The sequence below is a fragment of the Oryctolagus cuniculus genome, chromosome 9 (genome assembly GCF_964237555.1).
Source record: "Oryctolagus cuniculus chromosome 9, mOryCun1.1, whole genome shotgun sequence".
In the NCBI taxonomy this organism is placed as follows: domain Eukaryota; kingdom Metazoa; phylum Chordata; class Mammalia; order Lagomorpha; family Leporidae; genus Oryctolagus; species Oryctolagus cuniculus.
The window spans coordinates 62997355-63015661 of record NC_091440.1 but is presented as its reverse complement, the minus strand read 5'-3'; the positions used below and the strand labels follow the sequence as shown (position 1 = coordinate 63015661).

Below are 18307 nucleotides of genomic sequence, written 5' to 3'. Positions count from 1 at the left end.
ATAATTATATTGTGTCCCATTTAGCAATGCATATATTATTTCATTGAATTCTCAAAATAATGGTGTAAAGTATATATTATACTTGATTTACAGATGGGGAAACTGAGGTGTCTGCAAGTTAAGTAACTTGCCTAAGATTTCATCACATAGGTCATGATGGGCAAAGTTAAAATTCAAAGTCCTAGTTTAGCTACATGGCACTACAAGAAAATGATTCCCAAGGTAAACCTCAATTTCACTGTAAACAATTATTTCTGTATTAATCTTTATTTTGATAAGTTATAAAGCATAATATTGATTTAATCAAAGAAATTTTATGGTTAGAAATGAATAGTAAATAGGTGTTGGTGCTGTGGTGCAGCAGCAGGTTAAGCCATGGGCTGTAATGTTGGCATCTCAAATGGGTACTGGTTCAAATACCAGCTGTTCCATTTCTGATCCAGCTCCCTGCTTATGTACCTAGGAAAGCAGAGGAAAATGGACCAGGTAACTGTGCTGCTGTGTGGGAGACTCAGAAGAATTTCCTGGCTCCTGGCTTCAGCCTGGCCTAGCCCTGGGCGTTGTGGTCTTTTGGGGAGTGAACCAGCAGATAGAAGAGATTCTCTCTCTCTCTCTCAAACTTTCAGATAAACAAACACATCCTAAAAAATGAATGCCACTCAATTTATAGGGAATACCACATGTGGAGCAGTGTTGGAAGAATATTTTGGGGGCTGGCATTGTGGTATGAGACCAGTTCATGTCTTGGCTGCTCTATTTCCAATCCAGCTCCCTGCTGATGCTTCTGTGAAGGCAGTAGAAGATGGTCTGAATACTTTGGCTCCTGTCACCTGTGGGGAGCAACTCGGACTAGACTAAGTTACTCGAATTAAGACCTATTCTATGCATCTGCTCTCCCACAATATGGCGCTGGGAGAGGAGTAAACAGCTTCTACGCAGCTGTCTCTCGCCAACTTGAGTGATGACCTGCAGGAGCTGATCCTGCTCCTGATTGGAGGAGAGCAGCATACTCGGCATGTGGGTAGCAGAGTTGGGATTAGTGGAAGAGGACTATAAAGGAGGAGAGAAACGGCATGCACCAGGAACATCTAAGGGGAACACCTGTGCAGCCCCCGAGAGAGCCGGCCGGCGGTGTGCTGCTCCCCCGCGGAAGTGGGGAAAGTGGCAGGGGGAACCGCCCTTCCACGGAGGTGGAAGGGTCAGCAGCCAACCTGGGAAGAACCAGCAGCAAACCCGGGAAGGGCCGAGCAGACAAAAAAACAGCGCAGGGTCCTGTGTCGTTCCTCCACGAAGAGGGGGAGCGACATAATGGTGCCGTGACTCGGATATGAAGCCTAGGCAGGGTTTAGTGCCGTTCCTCCGTGAAGAGGGGGAGCGACAGTCACCCACTTGAGAGACCCACATGAAGCTCCTGTCTCCTGGCTTTAGTCTGGCCCAGCTCTTGCCATAGCAGCCAGCTGGGGAGTGAACTAGCAGATGGAAGAGCTCTCTGTCTCTCCTTCTCTCTTTCTCTGAAACTCTGCCTTTCAAATAAATAAACAAAAAAATCATAAAAAATTTTGGCTAAGAAAAATGGAATCCTATTTATAAAGATTGATTTGGAAACTTTTAGAGTTCACATGGGAGATTGCAATTAAAACCTTTAAGTTCTTATATTATTTTACATTGAACATGGAATTCACTGTTCATCCATAAAATTATTAAAGGGCTATATTAATACTATGGTGATTTCAGATTACTGGTGAAGTAGTCAGTAATTCAAAAGAACATGAGTTTTAATTTGTGAACTTCTCATATTTTAGTTGCTCATATTTTCAATATTATGAATATTTTATTTTTCATTACTCAAGCTAATGACCAGAAGCTAAAAGTTATAAGCCTGTCAAAAATAACTTTTTATATGGATTTGTAATGTGTTTCTAAGAAAAGTATTTTTTCTTTGTTGATAAATTTGGCAGTGTAAGGAATAGGTCTTCTATATCACATTAGCTGCCATATAACACTATTTCTTGAATGTACTGAACTATGACCAAAACGAGGAAAAATAAATTGAAACAGATACTAATAACAGAATAGATTTACACAATACATAGCTAAGAATGGGATACTCCAAATTGCTTTTTCTTTTCTGCAATGTTCCATTTAAATAATGGCTGCAAGCTCTAGATCGTTAGAAAAATAAAAATAGCATATGATTTGGTAATGACAGGGTTGCTGTTTACATAATGCAGTGAAGACAGACATGAAGTAATGAGACTTCAACCTCTTAATTAATGCGATGATGTTATTTCAAAAGCAAAACTAGAGTTCATGTGATAAATAGTTTTAAAAGCCTTCTTACCCAGAAAGCTCTCTGGCATAAAAAATCATGTCAAAATTGAAAGAAAGCCTTTAAATTACCAAAATTTTCTAACACTGCTCAATCTCATAGCACAAGATAATTTAGCAGCAGTGATAATACACTGGTAGTCTAAGATAAATCTTCAAATGGGTTTTGTTTAAAATAAGTCAAGACACCTACTTTATTGTCTATTATTCATTACATTATCTTACATAGAATAAACACACGTAATCCCTGTGCTTGTATTGCAGAAGCTTCCTCTGGGTGATTTCAAGACTGTCTTTCTCAAAATTCACTGTGCTTCTTTGGAAGAAAACAGAGTCTACAGTTTGTGTGAGTTGTTTCATCCCCAGTGACCTAGCCAAACTAACTCATGCACAGTCATCCAGCCAGATGTCAGCACATGTACTTGGTTGAAAATTTCTTATTATTCCAGTTCAGCCATCCTTTCCAGAGACTTTATATAATAAGTCTCAAAGTGTCTGTCATTCCTTAGATGTAACGTTGACTTTGTTGGGCTATTGAATAATGTTGATACTACTTTAATTTTAATTTGTGATTCATAAAGATTTGTATAAAAAAGTCTCAGAAATACTTTTTTACCTTTCACTAATTTAGATTATTCATCTTCAAAGTCTTCCAGTCTCAATTAATCTGTCAATGCAATTTGCCTATGCACAATTTACTGATGATTAGTTTAATTCCTTCATGTTTCTTTCATCTCTTCCATCAAAAGTGTCACTTCATTCAGATTTTAACCTTTTCAGTCTCTGTACAACCATAGGTTACAATTCCCATTTTTATTATAACTTCAAAGCATTATCCACTAGTCTAATATGAAATTCTAAACATTGAAAGCAATCTCTTTATTTGTAACTGGTATACAAGAGAATCTATCTTCTCCTTACTTTAAAATGCTTCACAAAGAAAAGCTTTCTCTGTTGTATTTGATAGACACGGTCAATACCCTGCCAGATCCTTTCAGACTTTTCCTTTGTTCTTTTCAAGTAACCCTTTCCCAACTGAAGCATGATTTTGCCTCCAGATGCCCCTGCACTAGATGGTCTTTGGAAGGTTTGCCACCCTGGAAAGGAAGGCATTTGGAGAGTGAAGCAGCAGATGGGAGATCTCTGTCTCCTCCAGCTCTCTTTCTCTCTCTCTCTCCCTCTCTGTCTTTGACTTTCAAATAAGTAAAATAATTTTTTTGACAAGCAGAGTGGACAGTGAAAGAAAGAGACAGAGAGAAGGTCTTCCTTTTGCCGTTGGTTCACCCTCCAATGGCTGCCACAGCTGGTGCATTGTGGTGATCCGAAGGCAGGAGCCAGGTGCTTCTCCTGGTCTCCCATGTGGGTGCAGGGCCCAAACACTTGGGCCATCCTCCACTGCACTCCCTGGCCATAGCAGAGAGCTGGCCTGGAAGAGGGGCAACCGGGACAGAATCCGGTGCCCCGACCGGGACTAGAACCCGGTGTGCCGGCGCCACAAGGCGGAGGATTAGCCTATTGAGCCACGACACCGGCCAAATAAGTAAAATAATTTTTAAAGGCCTTTTCCTGGTATTTCAGTCTTACACAGCTACTTTTCTCATTCTTGTCTTGCTACTCTTACCAGTTTCTCCTGGGAAGGCTTCAATATTAAATCACTTGCTGAAGATTCTTAATCTCAGAGACTACTTCTGGGAATCCTATGCTAAGTCACCTTGCAAAAACATTCACACACTGAACACTGTTTTCAAGAGATGACTATTTACTCCTGTTTCTCCCTCACCCCAGAGCAATTCCACTCAGCACCTTCGAAATCTAATCACTGTCTCATTTGGTATAATTTTGATATGATTTGTTTGCTTTACATAAAAAAGGAAGCCAAAAGGTACAACCTTTATTCCATGTATTAGTACATCAATAGAGATATAGCATTAACTTCATTCCATGTATTCAGTATAATAAGGGTATACCATTAGTTAGCATTAAAAATAATAAAATTCTTTTTTATTGTTTTACAGTTTTTAAATTAAAATCTATTATTTCCTAATGCTAGTACAAGCATAGCTGTTCCTGCTTGCTTTTGGTTTCCATTTGCATGGTATGTCTTTATCCATCCCTTTACTTTCAGTCTATGTGTGTCTTAACTGGCGAAGTAAGTTTTCTTTTTTTGAAGATTTTATTTATTTATTTGAGAGGTAGAGTTACAGTGAGAGGGAGAGACAGAGAGAAAGGTCTTCCTTCTGTTGGTTTACTCCCCAAACGGCCGCTACGGCCAGCGCTGCGCTGATCCAAAGCCAGGAGCCAGGAGCTTCTTCCTGGTCTCCCATGTGGGTGCAGGGGCCCAAGGACCTGGGCCATCTTCTGCTGCTTTCCCAGGCCACAGCACAGAGCTGGATTGGAAGAGAAGCAGCCAGGACCAAAACCGGCGCCCATATAGGATGCCAGTGCCTCAGGCCAGGGTTTTAACCTACGGCACCACGGCACGGCCCCCAAAGTGAGTTTTTGTAAGCAGCATTTTGTCAGGTTTGTTTTCTTATTCATTCAGCCAGTCTGTATCTTTCAATAGGGAAAATTAGTTCATTTACACTCAAGGTATTCTTGATAAATGAATACATATTCCTGTCATTAATATTTTTCTGATTATCTTATATATCCATTGTTCCTTTCTCTGATGTTCATTTTTGTGGCATGGTGCTTTTCTGTGTTGACATGGTGTGACTTTTTTTATTTCTTTTTTCTGTATCTGTTCTATGGTTAAGTTTTATACTTTCTCATGTTTTCATGATGATAGTTATCATCTTTTTGTTTCAGTAAGAGTCAGTCTAATGATGATGAAACTTATAAGTGTTTGCTTGTCATATAAAGTCCTTAGTTCTCTTTCATTTCTGAAGGACAGCTTTGCTAGGTGTAGTGTTCTTAGTTGTCAGTCTTTCAGGACTGAATAGATCAGCCTTCCTCTCCTGCCTGCAAAGTTTCTGTTGAGAATTGTCTAGGATTCCCTTGTAAGTACCTTGGCACTTCCCTCTCTGTTTTTAGAATTCTCTCTTCATCCAGCAGTTTTGACAGTTTGACTATAACATGTCTCATAAAGGATCCTTTTTGGTTGAATCTTTTAGGGGTCCTTTGAACTGTCTGAATCTGAATCTTTCATAAGGTTTTAAAACTTTTTCAAGAATTATTCTTTGAATAGGTGTCCTGTGACTTTTCCCTTCTCCTCTTCTTCTGGAACATCCAATAATGTGAATTTTTGCTCACTTAATTGTGTTCTATTAAGGCTCAATGGCTTTCTTTGTTATTTTTCATTTATTCTTCTTCTTTTTAAATCTGACAGTGTTTTTTCTTAAGATCTGCCTTTAAGCTCATAAATTCTTCTGACCGCTCAATTCTGACGTTGAGGCTCTCACCAACAGTATTTACGTCATACTAGTCTTTAGCTCTAAGACATAGGAATGGTTCTCCTTTATGTTCACTCCCTAGTGGCTGAATATTTCATTTATCTCATGATTTATCTTCCTAATTTTGTTAAACTGTTCTGTCTGTATTCTCTTGTATCTCATTATGTTTCCTTAAAGTCATTCTTTTGAATGGATTGCCTGACGTGGTTACCTTGTTTTTCATGCTTCTTGCACCCATATGTTGGTATTTGTGATCTAATGATTTATTCAACTTATAGGGTGGATTTGATAGTAAAAGATCTTTTACTGGCAATGTGTCCTAGGGTGTTGGTTGGATATCTTGTGTTGGCTTTGGTTCCAGATGGGCCCGTTAGTGTAGTGTTTGTGCGGATTCTTCAGCTACAATCAACAATGGTAATGTCTGCTGGTGTTTCAGTGGCATAGGAATTGTGGGATTGCACAGTCGAATGGGATGCTGTTTCCTTAGGCAGATAAGGTTTGCTGGCAGTTCTGGGTGTACTGCATCCTGAGGTTGATATGGAGTGCCTGTCCATTCCATGAGTCATGTGAGGGCAGGATCATCTTATCAGTCCCAGATGGGTGTGGAACAGCATACCTGGCAGCAGAGTGGGGTGCCTATCTGTGTCTGAGGGCCACATGGGCCTGAGTCACACCAATAAATCCGAGAGGCATGTGTCAGAGTCCAAGGACTGCACAAGTGACTTTGACAGATTCCACCCTGCTTGGGAGGTCTGGCCATCTGACTCCTGAGACCGAGTGGGTGGGCAGTATGCTTTTTAGGGCCTCCACAGAGTGAGCTGAGAACAGGCTGTGCATCTGCTTCTTGAGGAATAGGTATAGGTATAGGGAGTATTTTCTGATTGCTTTCTGAGGGCTTCAGTGGCCCACACTACTCAGGAAAGGCTGCTCAACTGCCTTCAGGGTTGTGGGTGGGTGGATAGAGTTGCTTATCCACTTCCCTGGGCATCTGTGGGCCAAACCACCCAGGGTATGCAGCATGGCTGCATTCTGGTGCTCACTGAAGGTGGGTGGGGCCTTTTGAGGAGCTTCAGTGAGTCAAGCTTGTCAGGGTTGGTTGCCCAGGTACCTTAACCTTTTAAATATTGGATATTAAGTACTAAATATTATGGATATTATTGAATTTGATTTGACATAGGATAATATCAAATAAAATATAGTTCATGGGGCCAGCATTGTGTTGCAGTAGGTCGAGCTGCCATTTGTGACAGCATTATCCCATATTGGAATGATGATTCAAGTGCCAGCTGTTGCACTTCCCATTCAACTCCCTGCTGATGTGCCTTCAGAAAGTAGTGGAGGATGGCCCACTGCCACACATGGGAGACCCGGATAGAGTTCTAGGCTCCTTGCTTCAGCCTGGTCAAGCCCTGGCCATTGTGGCCATTAGTGAGTGAATCAGTAGATGGAAGATCGATCTCTCTCTCCCTCCCTCTCTCTCTTTCTCTCCCCCCTCTCTCCTGGTCACTCTGCCTTTCAAATAAGTAAATGTTTAAAAATTAAAAAATAAACAAGAAGATAATTCATTTGTCATTTATAAAAGAATATGAAAATTAGTTGTTCCTTGACTACTTTCAAAAATCCACTTTAATAATTTTAAACTAAAGTATATGAACATTTATCAAGATCAAAGCCTTTCAAAAAATGCTCTTCTGGAGAATGTAGTGTTACTTTTAGGTAGCTCTAAGGAAAATAAATGTTCTGAACAAATCATAAGAAATGTGCTTTTGTGTGCTGCCATTATAATGACTTTGAACTGTGCTTTTAAAGTATTTTGTATATTGAAAAATTATATAAAGCATTTCTTCCTTTAAAAAAGAAAGGTGTAATAAGCTTTGTGAGAATTCAGCTAAACAGGTGGACTGTATGAGAAGAGAAAGGAAAATTCTTATTAAAAACAGAAGTCATAAAATTTCTGTGAATATACTAGTGTAATAATAAATTTAATTTATATTTAGGATGACTTGGAGAAATTTAATTCTATTTTATGGTTTCTGCATAGTTATGCATGATTATGGAAGTTATAATTTTAGCTAATTTGTTTCCAATGACACACTTTCTTTTACAACTGTACCTATTGTAAAATCATTTTCAAGAAACCAGCATTGTCTATTATGTTATTTTTGAACTACTAAAAATAGCCATTTTTATAATTTTCAAATTTTCTTTTCATTTTTCTCCTAGATTTACAATATTTCATGAGCCAATGACACAGGGGTTTTGAGCACTTCTCAGAGTTTTGGTATCAGAAATATCCTTAACCATGCTCATTACATTAGGCCTTAGATAGTGTTAATTTTCTCACACAAGTAATGACTTTGAAAAACCCTTGTCTAGACTGTTGAAGAACAGTGTTTTTTTTCATACTATTTATTGAACTCTTTACTTAACATAGAGTTAATCATACGTGTATAAAGTTAATTGAAAATAGATCTTAGTAAAAAATAAGAATGGGAATAGTAGAGGGAGGAAGAAGAGGGGTGGGAGGGTAGGTATGGTGGGAAGAATCACTATGTTCTAAAGTTGTAATTATGAAATGTATGAAGTTTGTAGTCTTTAAATAAAAGGTTTCCAAAAATTTTTTTTCTCACACAAATGGAGTTCTGAGCTTTTATTAGGATGTTCCAGATCCTTTAATTTTCAGATACAGTTTGGTATAACAGTGGTTGCTTTAACTAAGGATATTTGAGAAATAATGTCCACAACAAAATGAGAAAGCACTGAATAGTCAGTAAATAAACAACCACAGCACCACAGTGTAATACCTCATATACTAAAGAGAAAATGAGTATTCTATAATATTAACTGTTGTAATTGCTAATATTACATAATGATTTAGGCAAATAAATTCAAGAATACCAAAGTCCCTGAAATTATATGCCTTCCTTGAACCTGAATTTAAAAGATAGCCCTATGTAATATGGTGGACATTAGCTAGGTATGAATAAAGAAAAAAAGGCCAAATGTACTTATTTTTTTAAGGATTTATTTATTTGTTTGAAAGGCAGAGAGAGAGAGAGAGATCTTCCATCTACTGGTTCACTCCCCAAATGGCCACAACTGCCAGGGCTGAGCCAGGCTGAAGCCAGGAACCAGGAGCTTCTTCCAGGTCTCCCACAGGGGTGCAGGGGCCCAAGTACTTGGACCATCTTCCAATGCTTTCCCAGTCACATTAGCAGGGAGCTGGATAGGAAGAGGAGTAGCTGGTACTTGAACTGGCACCCATATGGGATGCCAGCATTGCAGGCAGCAGCTTAACCTTCTACGCCACAGCACCGGACCCAGATATAATTTATTTTTAAATGTGAAAAGACATTATTAGTTTGTATATAACCAAGAATATAAACTCATTGAATGAATTAAGAGAAATAATATATTACAAACATTATGGATAATATATTCTATTTTTTAAAGATTATTTATTTATTTGAAAGTCAGAGTTACACAGAGAAAGAAGAGAGGCAGAGAGAGAGGTCTTCCATCCACTGGTTCACTCCCCAAATGGCCAAAACGGCTGGAGCTGCACCAATCCAAAGCCAGGAGCCAGGAGCTTCTTCTGAGTCTCCCACTCAGGTGCAGGAGCCCAAGGACCTGGGCCATCTTCTACTGCTTTCCCAGGCTATAGCAGAGAGTGGCCTAGTAAGTGGAGCAGCCGGGTCTCGAACCAGCACCCATATGGGATGCTGGCGCTTCAGGCCAGGGCATTAACCTGCTGCACCACAGCACTGGCCTCCAATATATTCAATTTTTTTAAAGTGGCTATGAACTGTGTGTCAAAGAGCTGGGAATATTTAGCCATCTCTAGACCGAGGACTATTTCCATTAGGATAAATATTTCCTGTTCTTCTATCCCAACTTCGTCATATCTTGAGTCTTTCACCATCCTAGTCACATTCTTTTGAATATATTTTGCTCTGATATTTTCCTATCAAAGATATAGAGTAGAAAAGGATACCTAAGGTATAACCTGATAAGCCACTTATGGAAGAGTTCTATTTCATCCCATACTTTGGACTCAATTTTAATTCAAGCTAAGTTTACAAAGGCTTTTTTTGGTAGTCACATCATATAATTTGCTCATATTCAAGCAAACACTATTCTGAATAGGAAAATAAATTTCAAGGATATTGGTAATAGCATGTGCATTCTCTAAAACATCCTCAAAAAGGGAATTATGAAAGCTAACAGTTTCTGAGCTTTTACTGTGGGCTACTATAACAGTATGAAGTACATCACCAGCAGTACCATTTTAGAGAAGAGAAACTGATTTATATGTTGTAGTGCTTTGGCCGGCCAGAAAACCTGATTCACAGTGAGAGGAAGCATAGATGCTTGATTCTGCTTCTGTAAGTTTTAGCTGATTTTTAGCAATATGCAAAGGCCAGGTTTTCTTATTAAGGCACCATAATGAAGTCATAGAGCTTTCTATATTTTATATTTTAATCAATGATATTATTATTATTATTTATGTTGAATCTTTGATGAGTGGTGTCTTCTTCAATTTAGCTTTTATAAGGGATCTTCAAAATGTTCATGAAAAATGCATATTTAAAAAACTGTACATGGATTTAAATTTTTTTGCACCAAATTTTTTTTGCATCAGAATAAACGTATCTTTCAATTCTATTTCTCCATGAACTTTTTGAAGTACCTTCATGTACCTTTCGCCAATATCCTAAGTGTTTCATAACTTAACTTGGCTTAAAGGGTTGTGAGTTGTCCCAGACACAGTACCTGCATTCCCTGCCTCAGACCCCATACCTTCCTTTTTTTTTAAATTTATTTTTTAAGGAATGCAAATTTCATATGTACAACTTTAGGAATATAGTTATTCTTCCATATCTTCTTACTTTACCATGGACTTCTTATTACTTTATTAGGGAATAGTATGTAGAGACAACAACCTGAGCACTAAGGGTGCTCATTAAAACTAGGTTGTTTCTATTCCTAGGACTCCTCAGTGGGTATAAGTGAGATATATAAAATTTTGGGGCCCAAAATAATAATCATTGTATGCTATATTTCAAGTCAAATTAAAAATTATATATAATTTTATTTAACACCTTCAAATTTATATTTTTCTATTATGCTAACAGTCTTATTTCCTAAGCTACATTAATGCAAATATTTATTATTTTTGAAAAACAATAATGTTTTTTAAATGGTAAACCAATTTCAGACTTTTTTGTGTTCTTTTTAAATCCCTTAAAATAATCAGTTGTGCCATGAAATGATGATATATCTATATGATTCCAGATTCAAACTATAAAATTGGTATGTTTGTTTACAAAGTTCTGAGTTAATTTCCTGCTCCTTACTTTTGTTTTCTTCCTCTCACATAAAAAAACAAATGCTTTCTCCAGCCTTAGCAACCACTACCCTCTTCCTGTATCTATTACTCTAGATATCTCATGTAAATGGAATCATATAATATTTGTCCTTTTGTGCCTGACTGATTTCCCTTTGCATAATGTTGTCAAGATTTATTTATGTTGTAGCATGTGTCAGAACTTCCTTTCTTTTTAAGACTGACTTACATGCCTTTGTATATGTATACCACATTTTGTTTATCCATTCATTTGTTGATGAACAATTGCATTTCTTTGACATGATAGCTATGGTAAATAATGCTGTTATAAACATGGGTGTACAGAAATCTGTTTGAGTCCTCACTTTCAGCTTTCGAGTTATATATTCTTGAATGTCTGAATGTCTCTCCTAAAAATCATGTAGGGGAGGGAAACTTAATCCCCAATGCAACTGCCTTGGTAGGTGGAGTCTGACAGGCTCCCCTCACAAATAGGCTGATGCCATCAAACAAACAGCTTGCAGGAGTGGGTTCTCCCTTGTGCTTTTTGGCCATGTGATTTCAGAGTCTGTCACTCTCTTGACATTCCACCCTTCACCACGTGAGGACTAAGCAAGAAGGCAAGCCTTACCTGCTCTGGCTTTGATCTTGTACCTCCCCACCTCCAGCACTACCAAAAATGTATGTCTGCTCTTTAGTTACCCAGTCTCAGGTATTCTGTTACCGCAGCACGAAATGGACTAAGAGATATACCTAGAAGTAGAACTGCTGGATTACATGGCAATGCTATGTTTAACTTTTTGAAGAACCACAATGTTCTTTTCCAGGGCATCTGCACCATTTTACATTTCCTCCAGTAGTACACAGTGGTTCCAATTTCTTCACGTTTTTCCAAATCTCATTATTTTCTGGGTTTATGAAAAATGTGATAATCCTCTTCATAGATGTGAAGTAGTATCTATTTGTGACCTTGAACATCTTTTCATGTCATACAACCAGTTATATATCCTTCTTGAAAAAAATCTCTATTCAAGTTCTTTGCATATTTTTTAACCAGGCTGGTTTTATTGTTGTTTTTGAGTTCTGGAAGTTGTTTATATATCCTAGATATTAATATCAGATCTATGATTTGCAAATATTTCCTCACATTTTATGCCTGTCTTTTTACTTCATTCACTGTCCTATCATGTACATAATTTTTAAATCTTGATGAAGTCCAATTTGTCTATTTTTATTGTTGCTGTGCTTATGTTGTCATATCCAAGAAAGCCTTGCCAAATCTAATATTTCCAAGCTTTTCTTCCATGTTCTCTCCTATGAGTGTTTTGGCTTAGCTCCTTACACACAGGTCTTTTATCTATTTTAAGTTAACCTTTGTTAACTCAAAACTTTTGCTTTCGTTTAAGGGCCTACCCAACTTCATTCTTTTTCATAAGGCTATCCAGTTTTCCTAGCACAAGTTGTGGGAAGGATTGTATCCTCCTCGTTGAATTGTCTTGACAATATTGCCAAAAATCTTTAAACCATATATGTGAGGACATATTTCTGGATTTTCTATTCTACCCCTTTGGTTAATGTAGCTATCTTAATGCCAGAATAGTCTTTGTGAAAAGAATAGCAAATATTTTCCCTAGTTTTTCAGTTTTATTTGTTACTTACAGTAGTAATTACTTTTACCATGCCAAAGTTGTTTTTTTTTTATGTAAATTTATCTATATTTTTCTTTATTGTTTTTATATCTTGTTCTTATAAAGGAACAAGGCGATTTTTTTCTAGACATAAATAATAAAATGTCAATTTGTATAGTGATTATATTTAATTTTATGATAAAATGTGCAAAGAAAAAGAAAAAGTGTACCCCTTTGGGAAATGTATGATAATAAACCAAATTGGAAAAGAGGATTGCTGGCCAAACTAGAATTTAATGTTTTGTTTGGAGAAATGATGACAATGAGATGATGGTGGTAATGATGATGATGATAACTACTACCCAACAATTTCATGCTCTAAACAAGGATGTCTTTTTCTTAAGATTTATTTTATTTATTTGAAAGTCAGAGTTACACAGAGAGAGGAGAGGCAGAGAGAGAGAGAGGTCTTCCATCCGATGGTTCACTCCCCAGTTGGCCACAACAGCCGGAGCTGCTCTGATTTGAAGCCAGAAGCCTGGAGCTTCCTCTGGGTCTTCCCACGTAGGTGCAGGTTCCCAAGGACTTGAGCCATCTTCTACTGCTTTCCCAGGCCGTAGAAGAGAGCTGGATTGGAAGTGGAACAGCCAGAACTCAAACTGGTATCCATAGGGGATGCCGGCACTGCAGGCAGTGGCTTTACCCTCCACACCACAGTGTCAGCCCCCACAAGAAGGTCCTTACATGCCCTAAGTATAGGGGAAAAAGAAAGCAGAATCTCTAAGAGTCTTAACTTTAGAGGTATATATTTGAGTTTTAATACATGTTTTACGAGATTTAATTTCATTTATTTATTTATTTATTTATTTTGACAGGCAGAGTGGACAGTGAGAGAGAGAGACAGAGAGAAAGGTCTTCCTTTGCCGTTGGTTCACCCTCCAATGGCCGCCGTGGCCAGCGCGCTGCGGCCGGTGCACCGCGCTGATCCGGTGGCAGGAGCCAGGATCCAGGTGCTTTTCCTGGTCTCCCATGGGGTGCAGGGCCCAAGCACCTGGGCCATCCTCCACTGCACTCCCTGGCCACAGCAGAGAGCTGGCCTGGAAGAGGGGCAACCGGGACAGAATCTGGCGCCCCAACCGGGACTAGAACCCGGTTTGCCGGCGCCGCTAGGCGGAGGATTAGCCTAGTGAGCCACGGCGCCGGCCCTAGATTTAATTTCAAACCCTGTCACTTACTGGTTGTGTGACTTTGAGCAAGTTTCTTAATTTTTTTTTCTTTTTCTGATGATATTAGGCCCTGGGCTTCATTCTCCTCTGTGACTCACTTTATTTTTATTTAGTAAATATAAATTTCCAAAGTACAGTTTATGGATTACAATGGCTCCCCCCCACCATAATTTCCCTCCCACTCACACCCCTCCCATCTCCTGCTCCCTCTCCCATTCCATTCACATCAAGATTCATTTTCAATTCTCTTTATATACAGAAGATCGATTTATTATATATTAAGTAAAGATTTCATCAGTTTGCACCCACACAGAAACACAAAGTGTAAAATACTGTTTCAGTACTAGTTATAGCATTACTTCACATTGGACAACACATTAAGGACAGATCTCACATGAGAAGTAAGTACACAGTAACTTCTGTTGTTGACTTAACAATTTGACACTCTTTTTTATGGCATCAGTAATCTCCCTAGGCTCTAGTCATGACTTGCCAAGGCTATGGAAGCCGTTTGAGTTCTTATATTTACCAAATTTCAATTTTAAAATCTGCAGAAATATAAATGAAAATGTATTTACTTCTTGGAACAGTTGTGGGATTAAATAACAAATACACTTGTAATGGTCTTAGTAATTAGCATTAAGTATTCAATATATGTTAGCTACCATTAATCTTGATTTATAAATGAAATCACTAATGTGATAACAAAATCACATAAAGTCACATAAATAGGATGTTTTAGGGTTGGGATTCAAACCCAAGCTCCAATGTGTTTTCACTCTAAAGCACCTATGCTGTCATTACATCAGTGGAAAGTAATTTTGACATGAATGCTGATGTATAGAAATGCCTAGAGTAGAACAAACTATCTGTTCAGGGAATCATTTTCTGATTAGAAGTAAGATATGTATGCAAGAAACTTACTGTACAAAAGCACGGGGCATGACCCCATGACTGTTGCCTCTTTTTCCGTAGCCAAATGGAAGGTATTCAAGATTGTAGAACTGATAATTCAGAGAAGAAAAGGACTGAGATGGTGTCACTGGTTGAGATAATTAAGATCTTAAGTTGGTAACTGATCAAAAAGATAGAGTAAGTGTCGAAGAGATTTCACAAATAAGACCAGTGTCTGCAAATAATGAAGGGTAGAATTAAAAGGGAGAGAATGATCCCGTGGGAGAAGCAGGACACACAGCAGACTCATAGACTAGCAAATGCCCTAAACAGCACTCTGGCCTCAGAATCAACCCTTGGGGCATTCGGATCTGGCTAAAAGGCCCATGAGAGTCTCATAGGCATGGAAAGCCAAGTCACTGTGGCAAAAATGACCTTAATGAAAGATCTCGGTGAACAAGATCCCAGCAGAAAGAACAGGTCATCAAAGAAGGAGGAACCTTTCTCTGAAGGGAGGAAGGAACCTCAACTGTGATATGGCCTAGACTAAATAAGTTCAGAGTTGGTGAACTCAAGGGGCTTCCATAGCCTCAACAGCTCATGGCAAGAGCCTCAGTGATTACTGACGTCATAAATAAGAGTGCCAATTGTCAAATCAACAACGGGAGTCACTGTGCACGTGCTCCCCACGTAGGATCTCTGTCCTTAATGTGTTTTACTATGAGAGTTAACGATAAAACTACTAGTCGAACAGTATGCTATATCTTGTGCAGTTGTGTGGGTGCAGTCTGTTGAAATCTTTGCTTAGTATATACTAAGTTGATCTTCTGTATATAAAGATAAGTGAAATGAAACTTGATGAAGAATGGGATAGGAGAGGGAGTGGGAGAGGGGAGGTCTGCGGGTGGGAGGGAGGTTATGGGGGGGAAAAGCCACAACAATGCAAAAGTTGCACTTTGTAAATTTACATTTATTAAATAAAAAAAAATCTTATGTTGGATTGTAGAGGCAGAAACCACAGAGTATGTGGGTAAGGAGTGAGTGCATCCCTGCAACAGGGCTATTGCAGCTGGTCCAGGGGTATCCAAGAGTAGACAGGCAATCTGAAGCAGAGCAGGACCAGGAGGAACCCTAGCAGCGAGTCAGTGGGGAACACTTATTCCCGACTCACGTTTCCATAAAGGGAAGAAAAGATCAACCTGTTCTTCAAGAATAGAAAATTCTGGTAGGAATGTTTTTAGTTTATCTCTGATCTTCATCCTTTCCCAACAGATGAACTGACTTGTCTTTTGTGAATTTAGAAGGCTTAGCCCCTGACTCTCCTATGAGCCACTCTGCAAACAAAGTGCAGAGAGGTCGCATTTCCTGGTGGCTATTGTAGTAGAAAATGGAGTTCAACAAGACTGTTGCCTAAATATCTGCGGGTGTGTTCCCCAATCAGCTTTTTCAATAATGAATTTAACATCTTGGTAACTATTTGCTTTCCAAATGAGGGCGTGGAAAACAGGAGAGTAGCAGGGGTCACGGTAAGCAGGGGCTGAAGCAGATGGGTGACTGCTGCCAGGAAGCTCTAGTGGCGGCAGGCAGGCCACGTCTTGTTGGAGTACCGACACAGAGAGTCAAACGTCTTGGCGCTCAAGGTGTGTTCACTGCTTTCTGGTAACTAGACCACTCTCATCATGGAAGTGCGAGCTCATTTTCCAAGGAATGGAATTTGAGGGCTTAGGTGTGAGATCCAAAGGGGTGATTATCTCAAACCAAAAAATGAGAAAGTGTAGGTAACATATGTTCACAGCACTTTTGAGAAATGAGATATTAAATCAAAGACTAGAAACATTACAGTAATTTGTGGAGTAGCAAGAAGAGTCAAGAGAAGGATTTTTCAGAGCCTGGGCACTCTGAACTCTCTTGTTAAGCTCCTGAAAGGGGGACCTTGAAGATGCAAGAGAGTGGAAGGTAATTCACGCAGTGGATCCTGGGAGGCCAGGAGTGGGCAAGCTCCAGGGCAGAGAGGGAAGAAGTAGCCTTAAGAGAAAACATCACTGGTGATACAGGATAGGGGGAAAAAAGGAGAGGAATGACTCAAGGATATAGAAAATTGTACATGAGGAATCAAAGAGCTCTTGTTTAGATAGGGGTAAGGGTAACAGATGAAGGTGAGAGTATAGAGTTAGCTCATTTGAGTAGAATGAATGGTGTGAACAGCCTCAACATTATTGGGAGGTGGGTGGGGCAGTTGGCATGAATGATATAAAAATGCAGATTAGAATAAATCTATGGTTAGCCCATGGAGCTCAGCTTTGCAAGGTTTGTCTAGGAATGTTCTGTTGTTCAGGGTTAGGAGGCACAGCAAAAAAGGGATGGAAATTGAATTAAATAAATTTGATATACCAGACAGATTTTAACTCTTCTTTCTTTTTCACCATTTATTCATATTAGAAAGACAAAATGAGAGGGAGAGAAAGAGACAGAGAGAGATACCTCCCATCTGCTAGTTCATCCCCAAATGGCTGTGCAGTCAGGATAAAAAAAGCCAGGAGACAAGAACTCATTCCTGATCTCCCACATGGATAACAGGGACTCAAGTACTTGGGCCATTTGCTGCCATTTCAGACACATTAGCAAGAAGCTAGACTAAAGTAGAGCAGGCATGACTCAAATGGTCACTCCAATATGGGATGCTGGCATCACAAGTAGGAGTTTAACCCACTGCGCCAGAACACCAACCCCCTTTTCTTCATTAGTAATTATGAATTCTGACCTCTATATCATCATATAGTCCAGCCCTCTGCTGTGGCCCGGAAGGCAATGGAGGATGGCCCAAGTGGATGGGGCCTGCACCTGCATGGGAGACCAGGAGGAAGCACCTGGCTCCTGGCTTCGGATCCGCACAGCGCATCGCCATAGCGGCCATTTGGGGAGTGAACCAACGGAAGGAAGACCTTTCTCTCTGTCTCTGCCCATCAAAAAAAAAAAAAAAAAAAAAAGGAAAGAAGGAAAGAAGGAAGTATGGATATCTTCTTAAAATTGTACCTATGAAATATATGAAATCTGTTCTCTCTATATATTTATAAAAATCTTAAAAACTCTGCTTACAGAACATAAACCACTCTTAATGAGCCACATGGGTATATTTACTGGAGAATAAAGAAATAATTTCCAGCTAAATCCTTTCCATTTTTAATCTTGCTATATTTTAATTTCTCTCCTGCCTTCTCATTCACATGTGGCTTTCCTAGCAGAAATTACAATATTTATTTGTATAATAAAAAAAACTAAAGTCAACATCTCAGCTTACAAGTGAAGTGTCAGTGTTTATTGACTATCTAAGAAACACCAGACATTTGCTGGAGCACTATGCAAATATATAATTTAGTTTAATTAAGTATCCCAATTGGTAAGGTTCTGGGTCATTTCTTTAACAATTTTACATCTACTAAATGCATCGCTCTACAATAAAATATAATGTGCAATGTGTAGTCCTTTCTTTCC

The 18307-nt window shown here is 38.9% G+C and overlaps 2 protein-coding genes across 2 annotated transcripts in view; one reads left to right on the top strand and one right to left on the bottom strand.

Moving 5' to 3' along the window:
• CCDC122 (coiled-coil domain containing 122) overlaps window positions 1–18307 on the top strand; it is an 88631-nt gene that overhangs the window by 59143 nt on the left and 11181 nt on the right. The window contains exon 5 of the mRNA XM_070048768.1: window positions 2593–2674. Coding sequence (XP_069904869.1) covers window positions 2593–2674 — 82 coding nt within the window. The remainder of the gene's footprint in view (window positions 1–2592; window positions 2675–18307) is intronic.
• The window catches only part of LOC138843792 (E3 ubiquitin-protein ligase synoviolin-like), a 32641-nt gene continuing 27422 nt past the window's right edge, over window positions 13089–18307 (bottom strand). Inside the window, exon 2 of the mRNA XM_070048769.1 lies at window positions 13089–13444. Coding sequence (XP_069904870.1) covers window positions 13436–13444 — 9 coding nt within the window. The 3' untranslated portion in view covers window positions 13089–13435. The remainder of the gene's footprint in view (window positions 13445–18307) is intronic.